This window comes from Prorops nasuta, unplaced genomic scaffold, assembly GCF_024137725.1.
Source record: "Prorops nasuta isolate Cenicafe-Biocafe unplaced genomic scaffold, Cenicafe_Pnas_1.2 PNAS00003, whole genome shotgun sequence".
NCBI classification, from domain to species: Eukaryota; Metazoa; Arthropoda; class Insecta; order Hymenoptera; family Bethylidae; genus Prorops; species Prorops nasuta.
This window is the reverse complement of record NW_027116800.1, coordinates 2,533,162-2,554,321: the sequence shown is the minus strand read 5'-3', so window position 1 is coordinate 2,554,321 and position 21,160 is coordinate 2,533,162. Positions and strand designations below refer to the sequence as shown.

Below are 21,160 nucleotides of genomic sequence, written 5' to 3'. Positions count from 1 at the left end.
CGAGTTTCTGAAATTTATAGAAATAAGTTGAGCGTTGTCAAAGTGGATTGGTCCAAGCTAGTAAGCTGTACACAGTTGTAGCATGCTACTGTAACACTCAACGGGTATAAGAATGGGAGTCAAGAAGCTAAAAGGAATGATATGCTATATATAGTTGTAAAAAATACATTGCAAGAAGAAAGAATGATTTCGTGGATCTCGTTGTTGGTTCCGAGAATCAAAGGATCTTGGTGGGATTGGACGAAGTAGAGCTTTCCGGTCCTTGTATTATGTGGATGCGTTATAATTATTACCCATTCGTTTTCTGTATAGGCACGTTACATCGAAGCGCGACGCTCATGCAATGCCTCGTGTGCTTTACACCTGATTGCAGATAGTATATGTGTATATATAGGGAAGAAGAGGGCTGTGCGTGGAAGTAGAGTCCGGGGAGGAGAAGCCGTTCATGCAATATATATAGTATATGCAGTATAGTATTATGCAGCCTGCAACAACCGACAACTACGAGCCAGCATGGTGCGGACACCATCGCTTCGTAATTAAGCCACTCGAAATTTATTCTAACCCATTCGTTTTGCTCACCTTCGACAAGGCTAATAAACATTATCCATTAACGTTGCCAGCGAAAAATTCAATACCACAAAACACCTTTGCGATTTTCGATATAATTTTTACAAGCATCCGAGTCCGATAAAATATTTCATTCGTGCAGAGATTCACGGAAGACTCTATAGATAAGGATATTAAAAATTTACTAAACATACATTCGAAAAAAGAGGAATAAAGAGAAGAATATAATTATATACATATATACACGCGGAGCTTTTGTATCTTTGTCGCCACTGGTTGATTGGCACAAGAGTACAACTCCATTTTAACTCGTCGAGTTCTAATGTTCCGACAGTTGTTTCCATAAGAGAACTATCATTGTTCGTCACGTGTACGTATATACAGTTTTTGATAGCGGGAAAGATAATAATCAGAAGTACCGACGCGACGGCCATTGGGATTCCGCGAGCTTGCGAGCGATACGCAATTCGTCAAACAATACATAAGAGCTCCGTAATCGCATCATAATTGTAATGCGCGATACTGTCTAAACACGTGCTCCGTCAATATTCTCCCTGGCCATTCCCCCAGTCCCCTCGTCAGCTTTTCTCTTCCTGCACGCCATACAATTGTGTCGCCCGTTGACGCGTTTCACGCGAGCATTCGAAAAGTGGCGTGTGTGGAAGCTCGACTCGGCTCGAGCAGAGCTACAATAAACACAGGGGGGTTGATAGGGGAGCGGGGTGCCGAAAGAGGGGTGGGATTTTGGACGTGGCAAGGTGGATCGGGAACGTGTGAAGGGCTCGACGTTGCGAAAGCACTTTGACAATTAGCCAGGGCCAGCAGTTCGTTGCTAACGTTGCACCATACCTTCTGCAAACTTTCTCTCTCCCTCTTTCGCCCTCTTACTCGGCATTGTTGCAAAACTACTCGCTTGTTCCTTTTGTTGCTGCGAATTCTAAAGTGATATTGCGCTTGACGTTTCGACAGCAGTGCATGCGAGAGAACTGCCAGTTGATACACTCGTCAAAAGTGATGATAATAGATCCGAAAGTGGTGAAGACATCTGCTGGGAGGTAAAAGTGTGCCAGCCTTCGACGAGTCTCCTTATTATTGACTGAATGGGAAATCTCCGCTTCTCTCGCTAGCCTCCTCGTCTCTTTCATTTTGACAAGCTGCTCCTACATAGGTAATGTTTCCTACATATATATTATGGATGAGACTGTATAATAATGGTGAATCTTTGATCGAACTACACTATTGGAGATAACTGGCTCGGCTAGTTTGGGGAGTTGTGTCACCGTTGTATTGATAAATCGAGTTTCCATCGACTGTATGTATAATGTGTGTATGGTATATATTTGTTGTCTCTCCACATGACGAGGTTGAAAGCTGCAAAGTTAATCGGATTGTTGCGCCAGTCCATGCAGGCCAATCCACGAACGAGCGAGACGCGACGGATGAAATAGTTGCTTGGTGTGCCGTGGAAGACAAAATTTCTCGTGTCCGCATGGGTCAGCTTGGGGGATTCATGGAATAACCTAGGATATGAGTACTATATTAGGCGACTGGGACGATGTATCCTCGATGCTGGAGGCATATATAGCGTTCTCTTTTGTTTATAAATATTTGCTTTGGACGTTTGTGAACGTCCTCGTAGGTGTCCCCTTGTAAAGTATAGGGGGAAGTATCGCGACGTGCCGGGGTAGAGTGGAAATGCTTGGCAGCGGGTGGTAGGGGGAAACCCCGCGGTTTCGTCGTACGAGGAAGGGGATTCTGATTTACCCCCTTAAACTCCTACTCGCTGCATGAAAGCCATCCCATCCCCTCTTCCTGACCCTCACCCTCGAAAAGTTTCGGTTTACTCTTTAGCCACTTTGCGCCTCCTATAATATGTCTCTCGATAAAATAATAATTCATCCTGGAAATAGTATATTATATATATTTATATGGTATATTCTCGCGTTGGGTTGTACCATCGATCCTCAGATCGCTATCTTATCGAAATGCAACTCTAGAATTTTTTCTTAATCAAATCTAATCCCGAGGTCGTTTTCGGTGTAGACGAAGAGAGGGGGGATGGTGAGGTGGAAGGGCAGTTGGGGAAGGCAGTTTATTTCGGTCGGGTTAATTAGTGTTGGCTCGCGAGGCTCACAGTTGACATTTCGTTGGTCGTTCGCTCGTCGTATGGAAGGTGGCTGAAGCGAGGGGAGTGGCGAGGTGGTGAAAAAAGGGAGAGAAGACTGGCCTTTTTGCGGCAACATACTGGTCAGCCATGGCGAGTGGTGAGGGAGAAGCGGAGGACGAAGAAGCAGGAGAAGAAGAAAAAGAGACGAGAGAGAAGGATGCAACGACCAATAAAACTGCATCGGCCCTCGAAGGTCCTCCGAAGGCGCCAGCAGCCAAAGCAGAGTCTGGGCCTCATCCCTTATTAGTTTCCTTCTTCCTACGTCAGCACGTTCACTCTGGACCCTCTTAACGGTCTTTTGTTTTATCCTACAGTGTGAATATAGCGCCGTTTTATGACCGTCGCATTAGAACCGTGCACCTCGATCTTCTTCTTGCGGCTGCAACTTCCATCAAACATCCGACTCTCTTCCTGCTCTGTGTGTGAAAGTCCGCTTCGTACTGGGTGAAACCATCGTCATGCAATCTCTTGGGAAATTGTACCGATTGTTCTTCATCGCATTCCGCCAGGAGATTATACTTATATGCTTTTTGATTTCCTCTTCAGCGTTCATTTTCTACTTTCCACGATGACTCGTTGCAGTCTCGTGACACGATGGACTATTAATCAAGATCGTCGAATTGGTAATTATTCGCTATCTAGTTGGACCGTCGAATTTGCTTAACGAAAGGTAGGAACGACGAGGATTTTACCGAAGGAGCGAAGACGAGGACAGGAAGATTGACAGGGATGAAGAATAGAAGGTCCCTTAGCTTATTAAGGTACTTTCTTATCGTCCTGAAACGCTCTATCCGGACATGGCCGTTTAACTTTTACTCGACCTGCAAACAAGCGATGGACATAGTCACACAGATATAGGAAACCGATGGCACTTCCTCCCGGTAGAAATCTTTTCCCTTATCAGGAAGACCTGACGACTGCAAACATTGGCCCCCTAACCATGCATCTCACTCTCAAGATATACCCAAACTGAAATAGATTTACAATGTGGCCTGTCCACGAGGAAAAAACTAACTCTCGAGTCTAGCAACGGCTATGTCCAATTTTGGAAACTTCCCTACGACTTAAAGATTCGAGAAACACTTGTCACGAATGATAAAAGTTTACAACTTTTTCACACGCAAGCCAAGCAAGATGCTCGGAGTCATCGCGTTTAGATTGGAGAGAGAGAGAGAGAGAGAGAGCAAAGGAGAGACAGAGAAAGAGAGAAGCAACGCCTGAGATGTAGTTAAGATAGAGAGAAATTTACAGTGTAGTCTAAAAAGTAAAGGCTGGAATTTAGCAAGGCTTTCATTGATGTTCAGGAGTGAGAGGAAAGTTGGAAATTGCGCGATAAAGATAGCTAGTTGGATTCCAGTTGGGATTAATGTTCTGATGAAAAAGCTGCTGACGAGATGCAAAAGAAGCTTAGCATTATTGGTTGCTTAGAGATATTTATGTAGCATTTAAGTCCGCGCCGAGAGGATCTGGTAATGGAGGCAAAGGTCTTTACTATTTTCTTATAATATCGAGTTTATAAGAAAATAGCAAATGTAGCGTTAAAAGCATTTCTAAGACGTTCCCAGTATCAAGTGGACAGGTTGCAACATTTTAGGAGGATTTTTCACACTGTTTTCGCTATTGTGGAATAAAAAACTATACTATATATTTAACTATATATTCCCTTGTGTCTTCTTAAAATATTTTCCAATTTTTCATTCATTCAAGCTTCATCATGGTTTCAAAATGGTATCATTCAATGATATTGAAATAAAAATTTTGCTTCTATATACTTTAGTCAATAGTACGAATATTACCGAAGAGACTGTATTTAAATGGCATGACAGGTGGAAGCGAGGAAGGAAGGAGATGTTTCTGGTGAATGGTCTGTCAATAATGTTTAGTCAAGGTTTAAAGGGTTTATTTTGCGGTTTGAAAGAGAATATCAGTGACTTTGGATGAATAGATCGAAAGTTTGAACTACCACGGGTAGCTTCCAGTTTTGGGATATAGGTTTCAGAAATGCGTGCATAATAGGAAGCTGACTGCTTGGCAAGGGGGCGTGATCGGCAGGTCACCGGGTTTACGCAGAGGCCAATAAATCATTCGAGTAGGCCTGAGGGCACACTCTAGAAACCTCGGAGATCAGGTAGGATCGAGTCCCGGCGACGAGACTGGAGGATCCTTATCTTTCAAGGACCACTTCGACCTGCTCGCTAATCCTATTAGTGGCACAAGGCTTCGTTGCGTCGTAACTACAATTTATCCATTCTCCAAAGCACCCTCCCCTGTAATTGCCCTTGTTTTCAGTCCCTTCTATTTTCCAGCCAGTGTTTCCTTCCTTCCTTCCTTCCAAACTTCCGGTGAGATTTTCTCCTCGGGACGACCGACTGTTTTTTCGCCACGTTGACCAAATTGGTAGCATTGTTCACGTTGACCATATCGACTAATTAGTCATAAATTATGAACGTGGTCGAAGTATAGAGTCTATAGGGGAAGAGATTCATCGACGATCACGCTTTAAGCCAGAGAGTTCCAGACGGGTACATTATGATTAATGCTGTACGTCAGATGGACAGGGGCGATTAGGCTGAAAGTGATCTCCGTGTTTATGGGAAAAGCAAAATATCCGCAGATTTGGCTAAGTTGGGAAATTAGCAGACAAATACTGCTTGACCAGAAGCGGTCTTAACCCATAGGCAAGAGTTAATAACCCGTGAAATTATCCGGAGTGGCACGGAACCGAGCAAATCCTATGACTGGGCACCCCTTCGGAGTTGATCGCTCGTGAAATTTCTAGTAATGCACGGAGAATGGAACCAATGAAATGGCTCGTGTCGTAATTAGGATAACAGGAAAAATATTCATCTCGCAATTATCCAATTAGAAAAGAATCACGTAGATGGTACGGTGGATCGAGGGACGAAGCAAAGAATCTCGTACAGCGAGAGTCGTACATGGTGGCGGGAAAGAATTGATAAGTGAATATTGAGGAGAATTTGCTGGACGATGGCACGGTTGGAAGTTATCGCGTCAGTCGCTGAACAAATCCAGTAGATTTGGAGCAGCGAGATATAATCCGGAAGAAGGCAGAAGAGGCCGTGGAGAGTAAAGAGGGCGACAGATTTAGTCAAGTCCCTCGCCGTCGGGTTGACAAGAGTAGAGTCGCGTAAACATACTCGTTTCTCGTTGTTCCGGCGACGCGGCCGTTTGTTGGCCGTTGGACTTGAGGGGAAAGCGGGGTGGTAAAGGTAGGGTGGGGGGTGGCGGGGGAGGAGGTGGCGGCAGTGGATCGTTTCACGGTACCGGCGGAGCAAGGTGGGGCAGATGTGGGCGTTCCAGGAATGGTGGGTGTTCCTTATTTCAAGGTATACCGGTTTCGGACTAATGAGAAATGGCGCAGTGGTCGAAGCTACAGGCCCATCGAGTCGAGCGGGACTTTGTCATTGGTAGCCGACCTTCGGGACCACCCACTAGCCTTTGGTGGGGGTAGGATACTTTCGATTTTGCTCGCCAGAGGGGGAGCCGGGATGGAGCGGGACGTTGCTGAAGTGGTGTGAGTGCTGCCGAGTCAGTCGCAGACTGGAGTGCCCTGTGAGAGCAGGGGACGGACCGAACGAACGAACGAAGGAACGAAGGAAGGAAGGAAGGAAGGAACTAAACTATATTCGCGCTCTATAACTAATCGCTCGTTACGTCTGTCCGAATGTCCGTCCCGCAGCACGTTGCTGCTACAGGTCGTTCGTGCGAGACGCGTCGTACTTCCTTCGATCAAACGGCTGTTGGCGCGAATTACGAGAGACACGATCCGTACCCGGCGTTCTAATCCTAGTGGCATTTTTGTGACTCTCTGGTGAGACGTGACGTAACGTGACGTGACAATACGCGTGGCCCGACGAGTAGCGAGACTCCAGCTCTGGACTCGAGTGGTGGTGAGTGGTGTGGGCCAAATTCGGGCTCGACGGGCCAGCAACATGCAGCAACTACGATTCTATTGTCAGCAGCTTAGGACGCATTGATATGTCACTGGAAAGTATCGACTGGCTGGACAGTTTGGGCCAATTATCATCTTCTGCTTCTTCCGCCTGCTCCTCCCTCGTCTTCGCGTTGTTTGCTCCGAGGAGGCCAAAGATTTGTAAAAATAGAAACTAGAAGCAGTGAGTGCAGTGCGTGTAGGTGCGGTTGTGAACGAGTTGTTAGTTCCACGAGACAAAAAGGTTGGGAACTGAGTCACGATCCTGGGCCCGATCGAGATGTCGGCGTACGCTCAGTTCGGATACTCGTATCCGTCGGCGTCGCAGGTAAGACTAAAACATATGGCAAAAAAAACATTTCTTTCCTCCCTCTCTGAAAAACCGTACAGCCGCTAATTTGACAAATCGCTGTAAACGTTAAACTTTCATTGTTATTGTTGAAACGGAGAAATTGCTTATGACAGGTGTCTCGTAAATAAGCTCGAAATTGCTGGTTCGTGCACGAGTGGAAAATTGCTGCGCGGTTAATTTTAGTGGACAAGGTTTGCACGGTGTATGATTCGCGAGCAATAGGCGACGGCCGTCGCGTCACTCGGCGAGTTTGCCTCGTACGTGATAGAACGAGGCAGCTGATAACCGAGCAATTGTTGGAAATTTCATCGACGAGGAAGCGATCGGTTTACGCGTGGTGGAAATGAGGAAAGAAAGGTGGAAGATTGGAGAAGGGACATAATGTTGCGAAATATGTTGCTGGAACATTCCTGGAATCAATATGACACGTTGGCACGTTTCAGGAACGTTCCAGACACGTTTCCGATTCTATTGTCCGACAGGCGCGTTTTGCTGTTACATACAAGCGCGTTACTTTGGTCGAACGTAAGGCACGGTGTATAATCGGTAAGAATCGGTTGAAATCGGTTGGAATCGGCAGCAGGCAAGACGTCGACTCGCGAGCTTCGCGATCGACGAATATGTCGCGCGACCGCATTGCTTCGTCTCGCGCCATTCCCAATCCGGGATGGTTACTTAACCTCACTTTCTTCTCCGGCTGAAACGTGGAATGAAGAGCTCGGGAAAACTTCAACAGCAATTAGAAACGCGCTCGCTACCGATGTTCGATACTCTATCGTCGATTGTCCGCTGGCAAAAACTAGCGATTATCGTTTAATTGAACGCTGCAGCCGTTACTCCTTTCGGTCTTATCGATTGCTGTTAACCGCTCGTCCCAATGAAGCACTCGCTTAATGAGCATGTAAATCAGCGAAATCCCCCGGCTCTATTAATACACATCAACTGTATGCAATTCGCATTCGTGCAAATAACTCGATAATCGTTCTCCGCTATGAACTATGAACCGCTGCTTCGCGATAAAAACTATATATATATATATATATCTATCGGAAATTTATTGGAAAATCTATAATCACCTGTTATACAGCTAAAAAGAGATATCCAGCAGCATGAGCGTGGAATTTCATTTCTGGTAAGTTAGGGGGATGAATGAGTTCGTGGGCGGTTATCGAGGGTTGTTTCGATTCGGTAAAATTGGTCAGGAGGGCGCGCGAGTGGTTGATGATGCGCAGGCGCACTCCTTCAACGGAAATGTACAGTCAAGGAGAATAAAATAAATAATAGCGATAAAGTCGAAGCACGTAAGTATATTCGAGGGTCGCGCAGGTGTTGCCGTAAAGTTAGAGTCGCCGTAATACGGGTAGACTTGCCCGCATTCGGCAACGGCACACAGCACTGGATCCACTGCTGAAGGAGCAAAAGAGAAGCCGAGAACTGCAAATTGCATTATATCCTACCGAGCTCGTCGCTCGCAATCGGTCGCTCGTAAATTTTGGGTCAAGGTGACTCTTAATATCCGTTTAAATAAAAAATGAAGCTCGAATCGCGTCCCGCATTTCGTGGTTTTACGTTGGATTAATTCCGGCGAGGCGAAAAAGTCAGTCCTATAACTATACGGTAAACAGAATTCTTTCGAAACAACGTCGAAGCTCTTTTTACGAGACAAAAGAAGCTAGTATTCTCTAGCTGGGACATTCCATAGAGAATAATTATAACGTAACAACGGAAGTAAATTAAGTATAATGGGCAAAAACAGCATTGAAAATGAAATTGCGATTGTTTTTCTCAGCAAGGTGGATTATTGGGAAGTTTTGGACTGGAAGTGTAGAGATTAAGCAAGGGAGATGAATAGAGGCGTCAGGTGTAATTTTTCGCCGATTGACGGAAAATCATGGAAAATTCGCGTAGGTCTGTGGTATAGGGTTAGATTGGGTCGAGTCGACGGGATGTGGGATGAATGACTGATCGACGGTGGGAATTCGTGCATGGCGCGTACGAGGGACATCGATCCGTGGCATTAAATTTACAGGCAGTTGCAGCGAGCGCGAGCGTTTCTTTCGTCATTTGGTAGCTCGCACTTATAGACTCGGTATACGAGTGCATCGTGCACGCCATATAATTACGTGTAGCAGTAAACACGGAAGCTCGCCTCCGTCCACTCTTCATATCGCCCTTTTGCCATCTCGCCTCATCGTTCCTCTCTCTTTGCTCTGAATTTTTCTTCCCACTCTCTCTCTCTCTCTCTCTCTCTCTCTCTCTAACTCCGATGCAACGATCCCAGAGGCACGATTATCAGATTCCATCGATAGAAAAGTAGATCTAGCGTAGGGCAGATTTACTCGATTTTTGGAACGATCTTCTCATCGCTTCTTTGTAGCGCGACGTGATCACATTTTTCCAGACGAACTTTCAAACGTCTTTTCCCGAGAGAGCAAACACTGCAAGGGGCAATTTCTCGAAGGGCCAGCCTGCTAATTGGAGCCGTCCGATTCTTTGCGATGCTTTTTTTCTGCTTTGTTTTGGTTGTGGGCAAGTCGCGCGGGACGGAAGGAGGGCAAAGGCAAAGAGAGGAACGTATACAAGTAAACACAGGCTTGCCATATATTTATTCTGGCGGCTGTGGACAGGATGGAATTTTCGTGGCGAGTGGGAAGAGGACGGACGCGCGCCGCTAAAGGGGAAGTCGGCTAAAATTCTGTGCGCGCGCGACAGGGCCGTATTAAGGGATTCTTAGAGACGCACGCACCCTATCATGATTTATACAGTGTGCGTCTTGGCTCTTTTCTTACGAATCGTCTTAGAAGTTGGGATTAATCGCGGGGTGAGGCTGTTACACCAATGCCTGCCGTCTGCTCCGCCAGTGTAAGCTTTTTTTCTTCGGCTTCTCTCTCATTAAGATCGTACCGCAGAATCGCATGACCGCCGAGAGAAATTCGGGACCGGCACTTGCTTAGTCTCTCGGCTTATTATTATTATATATATATATATATATATATATATAGTATACGCTCGTTACGTGCACTTATGATACTTTGTTATTACCTGTCGGTTCTCGCGCGTATCCCTCCAGTCCAAAAAGGGGGATTTAGCAGGGGCATGAAACTCTGTTGCACAATGATTGACAGAATCCGCAATTACGGCGCGAATTCTCGCACGTACTTACCGACCGAGTGATTGTGCTGCCGTGCCGATATACCTATATGTGTGCATGCTATATAGTATACCAGCCTGTATCGCGTATAACGCTACACACATGCGGAAAAACCGGTTGGCCAGCAGTGCTGCACGTGCCCCGTAGCCGCTTAGGATCAACCGACCTCGTTTCGCGCAGATTCGGTCCTTCTCGTCCTCCCCCTCCCCTGCTCTACCTCTCCTTTCTTCCACTTCCTTATCGGACCAAAGAATCTCTCTCTCTCTCTCTCTTTCTTCACGAGACGCCTCAATGAAGAGTCAAGAGATTAAGGAAACCCCCTCGGAAATATTGAACAATAAACAATCATTTACCAACGATGCCGAAAAATACATTCTTCTTCCCGATCACTCGATCGTCTCCTCTAATTAATGCTATATTCCAATTTATATCAATTTAAGCCGTTGGACCGATACATCAACATTCCAGCAAACGAAGTATCGGAGAAGCGGGCGCGTTGAGTTAATTTACCTAATTGCTTTGGAGCAACATCGAGGAAAAAAGGAACTAAGCTGAAAACGTAAACAAGCGTATAAAGTGAAATTTACGGGACAAGCTACGATCTTGACTCCTTTATATCACAATTAGAATCCGTTGTGGAGCATCGCATATCATCCCGCTCGCTAATTATCCGGCAAACTTGACACCACAAGTTTATTGGTTTTCTTTTTACTGTTTCTTCATTTTGGGAAATGGAGAGAGAGAGAGAGAGTAGAAATTCTCAGGCAGCCTCCGCTCGTCGCTCGAGTGTAGTTAACGTTTGCGGCTTCTTAACGTCGAGCTACTGCCACTTTAACGGAGTCTTTAACGCCTCAAATAGCTCTCAGCTCTCTCGTCGCCCCCGCGCAGCGCGTTTCCAGACACGGTGGCTGCTGCTGCGGCGGACCTTTTTAAACTCACACACGATAAAACTTATTTAGCCGCCTCCTTACTTAGACGGAGATAATTAACGGTAAATCTCGCCAGCATCATCGGGACCACGGTCCATTGAGCACCGTGTCGACAGGCCTTCCTCTTCGAGGGTGAATGGGTCAAAAATCTTCGCGCCAGACACCATTCTACCTTATCTATCTCTGGGACGACCTTCTTTATTACACGCTGCGACTCCTCCGATCTCGCTCACCTAACTAACCCACCAAATTACCATTTTTTAACCAGCCGCAGATGCGCGCTTTATCGAGACATCTCTTTATAAATAACCCACAACTTTGAAAAAACCAACAAAGAAAAAACTCTTATTCTATATCAGTGACGCATCTTCCATCTTTCGTCGCTTTTACGAAAATAACGATCTATACTCTTCTTTTATCGCGGAGCGAAGAAAATATCACTGGTGTATACCCTGCGCAGTGTGGAAATTGGAGCTTCCTATGGGTTTGAAAATCTTGGCATTTTATAGGAAAAAGGGCTGTGTAAAAAATAAAGGTAGTTTTTGTTGGGGCAGGAAGGAACATTTGAAGTGACCATGTTGGCGGGTAATAAAAGTCAGCTTGGCGGCTAATTTGTCGAGAAGAGAGGGGGCATAAATGAGTATGGGAGGGGACAGGTGTCCTGGACTGTAATGCCATTGTTGGACAAGAGGTCGTTGATGTGGAAACACTCGGAGGGTGGAGATGTGGGGGGGAAAGTCGGGATTCTTTGATGCTCGAGATTTCAGCGTCAAGAAAAACACACGGAGGGGTTGGACGACGGGAGGGAAGAATCAGCCGCCATCTTACCTGTAAGAAATGCGCGCGCGCAAACCATAATCGCGCGCGCATCAACTCTTCCCTCACTTAGTCTACAACTTTTGCAGCATTTAACGTTTATTCGATTATCTCCAGCAGTTCAGCAGACTCGGTAAAGAAATTTTATTCCCTTATCTGAGAGAAAAAAAAAACTTAGAGAGCTAAACATAAACCGATCACCTTTTAAGCAGCTATTTATGTTTTCGAGCAAGAAACATCGGCTCTTGGATAAACAAGTTACGCGCCCTTACGTAATAAAGAAAATGCTTGAAAGAAATGATGACAATAGGATTAAGAGCATCTTTCGCCAATAAGGCTTATAGAGTTCGCGATTCTTCAGCTCGTGGTAAAGTTGAATCTGATTGGCACAATACTATATAGTAATAATTCGATGGTATTTCAGGTTTTGGCATGGAATAATAATCGTTATGACTATCGGGGTAATCTATCGTTTGTCAATTTGTATTATTGCATCACTATTACGAGGACATATTTATCTTGCGATGGAGGTGCGCGATAGAGACCCACGCATTGAAAATTTCTACATTTCGATGGTGGCCCTTCAGCTCTGCTCGGCTCGGCTCGGCTCGGCTTGGCGATCGATCGATAACCCGCAGCATCGACGCGCACACACACACACACAAAGACACATGCGGGCCAAGACGAGCACCTGTGCGTGAATTCGAGGTCGTAGCTCGTAATCAAGCGCTCAATCACAATTCGTGATGCCACAGGCCGACGAAAACAATAATGGGAGCTCTCTGGCCACTCATGGCGGATTTTCTCACCAAGCTGAATTTATATAAGGTATCGTTACAGAGCTCGCTCGTTTAAGAAACAAACCACAATTATTATACCGCTACGACAAAAAGCTCCTTCTTGTAATTCTCTATTTTTTCCTTTCACGATAATTTAACATCTTGAACATCGTACCGTTTTCAGTCTAGCCTCGATTAAAATCTGATCTCGGCCAACCGAGACGGATTCTACAACTCCGCACCTATCTGCTTAATCCTGATTCAAAATAATGCTTTTATATAACGAAACCGTGATACACCGCGCTATAATTTACACATTATATATTACCTACGCGGAACTTTTGTATATCCACGCTGTTCTCTTTCCCCGTTTCTATGCGACGCTTCTTGCACGATTCATTATCGCTGCATTAAATTTATTCTGCGATAAACGATAAAACTCATCGGTCTTTTATCTACAATTGCGAGTATACCTGTAATATATATCAGACAAAAGAATCCTATATTTCAATTATCTTGCAGAGCAAAAGCTTTTCCAGACGGGTACTTTTAGCAAGGATACTATTCGTCTATGATCCTTGATTTGTTCGGGTACAGCCGCGGGGATGAAAATGGGTCTTAAAAGGTTCCGATGGGAAACCCAGCAGGGTGTGAATGGCTGCGGAGACTCGCTCGACGGAGCTGTCGTAGCTCGGCGTTTCGTGTGTCGAAGGAGTATATGCTGCAAGCCAAGTGCACGAGAGAGAGAGAGAGAGAGAGAGAGAGAGAGAGAAACGTGTACGCATACATACAGCGATGCACTCGTACGTGCGATGCGTGCAGTCCTCCGGCCGTCGTAGTAGTATCGCCACCTCCAGCAGCAGCCTCTTTGTTCACGAAAGTTCAGTTTACCTCTACTCTTGCTTTTTTCACCGCTTTTTTCCCCCCGTCTCGTCGCTTTCTCTCTTTTTTCGTACGAGAGTCGTTGACTACCAAAGTGTGGCGGTGCACGATCGAGCGGACGAGGATGGACCACGAATGATAAACACGCGATTCAACGAGCTGCCACTTAGCTCGAGTAGAGCTCAAGGATTTGTGTATACGAAACTTTTTCCAGATTCAAAGAACCATATAACACACTCCGCATTGGCAGCTCGTTGAATTTTTCACGCGCGTTCTTCGAGCGACGATTAGTCTCTTTTGGGAAGATCCTGCTCTCGGTTTATTCAGATTTTTTTCATTGATCTTGATTTAAAGAAGGGAGAAAATAAAGCGTGTTAATCCGAAGCCAATAAAGCTTTCGTCGGGTCGATCTGTCACGTCTGCGGTGGGCGGGTTGCGCTCCATTTCGACACGCGGTCTACGAATAGAAAGGAGAATAGGCGCGAGTCGTTTGCCACGGGTGCATATACGTACTACCGTTTTTCCCGGGAGCGTGGAGCAAAGCGGAATGCTGGAAGTCGCAGTGGGAGGCTTTATCAAGGCGGATATATTCTAGCACCGTCTGGAGTGGCTCGTCCTCTCGAAATAACTCCACGCCCTTGCTATATTAATTACCGGGATTCATTCCATCCTCATTTACAACAGGCTAATTTACCGTGCGAGATCCCGTCCTATAGCTAAACGGGCAATCCTCCCCCTGCTCACTCGCAGCCATCCGCCCGAGGATCACGACTGACGCCATCGTGTTTATATTCGGCTTACGGCCCTATTAATCGCGCCGGAATAATTCCCCAATTATTCACGAGACTCCGTGCCACCTAAACAACGCTCTCCACCAAACTTCGCGAAAGAAAAAAAAGCAATTAACTAATAATAATAAACGAGATCCACTTATTATACTTCCGCAGTTGAAACCTAACCTTGGTAATCGGCTCATTTACCTTGTTTTTACCTTGCTTATGCAGCTCTTTATTGATTACTAACGCTGGATCAATTTGAATGTCGCGGGATTGTCAGATACTTGTCCAGCAAACTGATATAGCCTTGTTTTGCTATGCGTATACAAGAATGCATGCTATATCACTTGTCAAAGTAAGCTGACGCAAGTTAATCGTTGCTTCGTTAGGAATAATCTACTTTTACACTTGTATATTTATATATATATACGCGTTGTTTTTTACGATTGGTGATAATTAAGAGAGAGACGAAATATATTTAGCGTGTCCACATAGTTATATAGGTGAGAAGAGAGTAGGGTGTTGTAGAGGTTGCACTTGCCTATGACATAGTGGTAATTGGAATTGCGTTATTTAACGGAAGTTTGTTTGATTTTAGCTATTGGTGAGCGGCGGGCAGCCAACAACGGCGACGTCGCCGGCGATGTCGTCGGGGGGAGCTCTGAGTCCTGGTGCCCTGTCTCCGTCGTCGACGGCGACGACGACGACGGGGGCTGGAGTGACGGGAGCGTCAGGGGGTGCGAGTACACCGGTAGCGGGAGCCGCGGGCCCCGGCTGCTGCGAGAACGGTAGGCCCATGATGACGGACCCCGTCACTGGTCAGACGGTCTGCAGTTGTCAGTACGACAGCGCTGCGAGACTGGCGCTTGGTGCCTACCCGAGACTCGCGCCTACGGCAACCTCCTATTCCTCGTACCCCACGCCAACACCCTCTACCACCGACCAGGCACCTTATCCTAGCATCGGTATGGACAGTTCCGCCTTCTACTCGCCACTGGTAAGTCTTTCTTACTTCCGCCGATTCACCGTAGTATTATTCTATATTCTTACACACTTTCAAGTATATATATATATATATATATATATATATATATATATATGTAAATAACTTGCGCAGGATTCATGATGTCCCATTCATTTTTCCACCGGTCTTATAATAGCAGCGTTCGCTTTGCTCTGGCGATTGGCGAGATTTCGAAATTAGGCTGCATAGTGTATACATGTATGTATGTATATATATATATATATATATAAGGCGACAGCTGAGACTCGTAGGATAAAATAGAGCGTTCTGGGACACCGGCACACGGATGAATGCTCGGCGTTTAGCTAGGCGTGCCGAGCGATTATTACTCCGACGTGCTTAGTTAAGACGGATTAGCACGTGGTCTTGCCGCGAATTAGCCTGGAATCCCGGCGATGGTGCTCGGTCTCGGTCCTCCGATATCAACGGGCTCGCGCGTCTCTCCATTCGTCTCTCGTTAATTCCTAAAGGTGCACCGGCTGCCTCGAATTATTCACGCTTCTCTCCACTTCTATTATGTTTACTTATGTATTATGTATATAAGTATATATATATATATATATATATATATATATATTGTATTCAACTTTTCACGAGCGATCGCAAGAGTTCTGGAAATCTTTTCGAGTGCTTCTTCTTTAATTAAATCTGCTACTTGGGGAAAAAGATCAAATATAGTTATTGATGTTTAAAACGGTTGTGCAGCTTTTTTCGTGAAACAAAAGAAGGATTCTCTTCCGAGCTCTGTAGGAACATTTTAAGAATTCGAAAGATATATTTTCTGATGTTACAAGAGTTCAAAAACAACTCATTTTTTGTTTTATTTATAATATATATGAAACTTGAAAAGATTCTTCTTGTTAGCCAGGAATATACGTCATTTCCATCTGGTAGCCAGAAAAGTTTTAAAAATCTTTGGTAATATTTCTTCGTTTTGACACTGCAAAGTACCGAGATGGAATATACACACGGTTGTGGATGCATCTTGAAAAATAAAAATGTCCTACCGCATGCAGTAATATATAAGCTTTCACCTCCAATAAAACAATCACAATTCCTATTTCACGAATCTTAGGAAATACTTCCCCTCTTTATCAGAGCCAGTACGTTGAAGAGAGACGAAATTTGCATGTCGATGCATCCCGGAGAAGAAAAATCTTTGGGCATAAAATTGCTGGTCACGCCATGGAAGAGTAGCTCTTCCGTGATTATAATCTCCGTTACCAAAGTGACATCGAACATTGTAAAGGCAGCTGCAATTCATGCAGTCACGACAAATCGACGCTGTTCATGTATGTTTTCCACGTGTGCAGTTTATCACGCTGCGAGGCGTAACGCCTGAAACGCTCCTCTCTCGTCTCGTGCAGGTCTCCGGGGCGGCAGGTAGCAATCATACAAAATGTGAGAGACGTGGATCAAGTTAATGATCTAATAACAATCCCTGTACGTAGAATTGTGTCCCGGATAATTGGCGGGAGCTCTCGAATGAGGCAGATGCAACGTGCGGTGGTGCGGCGCGCTAGCCGATGGTGTGTCGGTCGGTCGGTGAGTCGGTGCCGGAGCGATTCTCGCGGCGCGCCACGCCGCGCCGGCAACAACGGCCAACTCGAACGCGATTCCTGCCCGGTCGCTTGCGTGCAACTCGACGAAAGTGCGCCACGAGGTAATTAAGTTACTGCAGACATTGAAATTATATCGAACGATCGCGTGAGCTCCGCGGCAAAATTGGTAGGCGGTGCACCATTGCTTTTAACGTAGGCGCGCTATATTAATGTATATATGTATACGCTGTGCCGCGAAGAAAAAATCTACCGAGCCTCGTTATAGAAAGCGGTCCTATACTCTCGCTGTAATTATAACCGTCCAACCGCCTAGCTTCATCACCGTATACAAATTGGCCAAATCGAATCCAACTATCTTTCATTATCCTGCAACGATTCAATTCACCTATGGACTCTCCCATATATACATATAGTTTTATACTGTTTCATCTCCGAGTACAGCGAACTCTGATGCTTGCTTCTTTCGATCAATGCAATATCGCCAATTAAAATTTATATGTAGAGATTATTATACGAAAAAAAGGAAAATCCTTACTCTGTCCTGCCTCCCTTATTAATTCTTTACAGAGTCATTGTACTGCCTTGCCAGCAGACCGGACGTTTATCTGTTTGTGCGATTGATTAATCGCGTTGGACTACTTTAATAATAACTCTACTGCTTTTAATGCGTGCGATATAAATGATATTACATCGTAAGAAGAACGCGATGTATAAACTTATAAAGGCACAATTTGTTTAACAAATTTTCTGCATAACTTATTAATTATGACATCGTTGCTATTTCTTTATTATCCTTGATGGAATCCTGATTTAAGTTGCTTCAGCAATTATCGCTGTTAATAGATGTCAACAGACTAATTGCGTTGGTTTCTTTGGCAAAAACTTGCTGAAGTGTACGATAAGTATGTGTACAAACGAGTACGTACCTTCGTTATGCTGATATGTATTACCTAGTTAACACACATCAGAGTTCAAATAAAAATAATCAATAATGCTAAAACTAGTGTCAGAATGGTAATGGAATTTAATGTTTAAGGAGAACTAGTTAAATCAGTCGAAGCTAGCTTCTTCGTCTAATACATATAATTATATCGTTTACTATATCATTGAAATAATTTCTTGATCAAACATACTCGCATTCTAGATTAATATTCGTATATATATATATATATATATATATATATATATTTCATCAAATTAGCGTGTTCATAATTGCCAAGATAATCGTAATAATGTTAGCATTATATGAAAGTTACGCAAGGATATCTATATCTGGTTATGCAATAATGCGAGTGGCATTTGTCGGACTTTCCGTCCCCATTAGAATTTATAGGACATTAACTTGTTTTGCGTGCGCCTCACCTATATAATAGTCTTATCCCGCGGGATACGTCAGCTGAGAAATAAACGCGTGCGAATTATTATAGAGGTTTGTGAGAAGGCTCTGTGCTGAGAAGAGAGGAAGTCGAGCCAATTAAATTCGAATTCATCGCCGTAATTATACTAATTAGTCGCTTTTGGTCGAAGCATTTGATTAATTAATCTCGTACGCTATTAAAGACACCGATCCGTGATTAAATCCAAGATCGCCAATGGGAAAAGGAATAATCGAGAAGGGTTCGCCCCGAACCACCAGCCTTTTCGTTCAAAAGCACTTTTAATTCGATTCGGTAACATTCTTAATTAATTGGGAATTCTCTTGGATTCTCTTCTCGGATGAGCGCGGTGAAAGTTTATATACAAGCGTGATATTTCGGTACGTTCCAATTTCTCATAATGAAGCGTGTAAATTATATCGCGCATTTAACTTTACGAGCTACATGACAGCAGTATGGCTATGTCACACGTAAGCTGTTTAATGTAATAGAATACGATAAGAGAGCGCAGCGATTGCTAGATAAATGAAAGAAAATAATTGGAGTAACGTATATTCTGGTTTACACCAATGTTCTCGGAGTAGGTTTATCTGTGTCGCTTTGGACTATGAGAACCAATCAAAGTCCCTCGATAAGTTTTCATAACTCGACCATTTTTATGCAGCTATATATACCTACTTGTATCATACAAGCTCTTTTTTTCACTTACGAGATTTGTACGCCTGTCGAACAAGATTGTAACCGATCGAGAACTATTGATTGCTGTTAACAAGTCTTTTTATTTCCTAGCAACGAACTTTTTGCAATTGCACGTATATACACGGTGTAAATTATATATCGTAGAAATTAATTCAACTAAAAATTCATTTATAGAATTACAAGCAAAAGAGTCTAATACAGAAAAGTTCAACCATGTAACAATCTTTAAATTGTTTAAATTTTTATATAGTTCAGCCTGTAAAACTGCGTCGTCAATATAAGTGCAAAAACGAAGGGAATACAGTGCTTGTTCTTCTCGCCTTCTCATGCTGTCTTTCTTGCTTTATCAGTGAACCAGTATCGTGGGCTCAAGTAAAAAGCTAATAATTCAAAAATATTGCAATAAAAATGTTGATATTTGAAATTCTTCTTATAAATTTATTAAGAAATTTGAATTAAATTATTGTGCATTATATAATTCATACCGTGTGTGTGTATATATATATATATATATATATATATATATATTTATATATCTCATAAAACACAAGTAGACTTTGCGTCACGTCGTCTTCGATTTAATCAGTCACACTGAGATACCATTTGCGCGTTTGTCCGCGCGCATACTGCACACAGGTACACGCGCGCATATAGAGCAACAGCTTTTTGATGTTACCGCGCAATCACTGTAAGTTAGTCGAAGATAAGAGCCGATAGTCGAGGCTTGTCTTATCTCAGCCTTCGTACAGGCGTAAATTAAGATAGATTTCGTGATTTTTGATCTCAGGGAAGTTCGATCCCATCTTATGTTTATTTGCCTTGTCTCTCCTACGCTGTACAAAAATCTCACCTTTCATTGCTCATAAAAAACAGCTTATCTAAAGTTATGCCACCATCATTTTCGCAATATGATTCAATAAACGGGATTCCTCGGACAGCGATATTCTCTATACTAAAATATATATATATATATTTTTTACTGTAGTATACCTATGGATATACGTAAATAGCAATTAATTTCTTTTCACAACCGGGCAAATAAACTGTCGTACGAACTGTATTAAGAAATCAGGAGCGTGGCTAATATGCTGCTCGGACAAATTAAATTATCGGAATTTTATCACCGTGCCGCGAGCCGCCGCAGGAATGTAGATCTAATATGCAAGTGCAAAAAAATGCTTTAATGTTCCGCTATAGCAGCTTTGATCGAACGAGATTTCAGCACGAGCAAGCGCGATGCCAGGAATCCATCGAGACAGGTTTCCCGCGCGCCGAAGCAACTTTAACTTTAGCTTCTTCTCCAACCTAACGTTCATTTCCTTCGCAGGAAAACTCCGAGTGACACTCGGCTTTAAAACCACGGCAAACGTATACCTTTCAACTTGGTATTCCTGATGCTATACATAATTAACTTTCTTGTCAGAGATTAATCAACGAATCGAAAGTCAAGCGTGTGACGTGGTACACAGGATGGGATTTTGATCGAACACTGTATAATTAAAGCAAAAAAAAAAAAGAAAAAGAAAAAAGTAGAAAACCTATATAATCACCACGCTTGTCTTTGGTTTTTGCGACTGCAGTACTATATTTCTAGATGTTTGCAAAGAATCGTATCAGTTAATTCGGTCTCTTCGAAACAGCTTCTCTATGTAAGATACTTGGTAGCTATAAGGAGTAAACACGAAAGAGCGAGCGAACGAGTACGAGAGAGAGAGAGAGAGAGAGGGAGAGAGATAGAGAGTTGGATATAAAAGGTAGTAAAAGGAGCCGAAAGACGTCCTTTCGCCTCCGGGAAGAAAGGCGAACGAGTTTATAGAATCAATACACGACGAGGAGCTACAAAACGCATCGCTTGAGATAGGATGGCTGGGAAATAGAGGTTGGGAGGTGGTACGTTCTGCTCGTCAACCGTGGGGATTTGTCTTATTTGAAAGCGACGTGTAGCTCTAACGGAATCCAGAGTTCGCGAGAAACTACCGTGACATGTAAGACTTTTCCTCGGTCGTCTGATAATGCTTCTCTATACACCCCCGCGAATGTCCGCCAGCATACAAATCTTTTTCAGAAAAATCGTATAATCCTTCCCATCACGGTCGCCATCCATAAATTATAGCATTAGCACTAA

General features: G+C 44.0%; 1 protein-coding gene across 2 annotated transcripts in view; it reads left to right on the top strand.

Annotated features, from left to right (window-relative positions):
• The first annotated feature begins 6,208 nt into the window (after window positions 1-6,208).
• The window catches only part of LOC136783894 (homeobox protein caupolican-like), a 46,333-nt gene continuing 31,381 nt past the window's right edge, over window positions 6,209-21,160 (top strand). For both annotated transcript variants that reach the window (XM_066744252.1, XM_066744243.1), the window contains exons 1-2: window positions 6,209-7,017; window positions 14,973-15,371. In XM_066744252.1, the coding sequence (XP_066600349.1) occupies window positions 6,970-7,017; window positions 14,973-15,371 (447 nt within the window). In that variant the 5' untranslated portion in view covers window positions 6,209-6,969. The remainder of the gene's footprint in view (window positions 7,018-14,972; window positions 15,372-21,160) is intronic.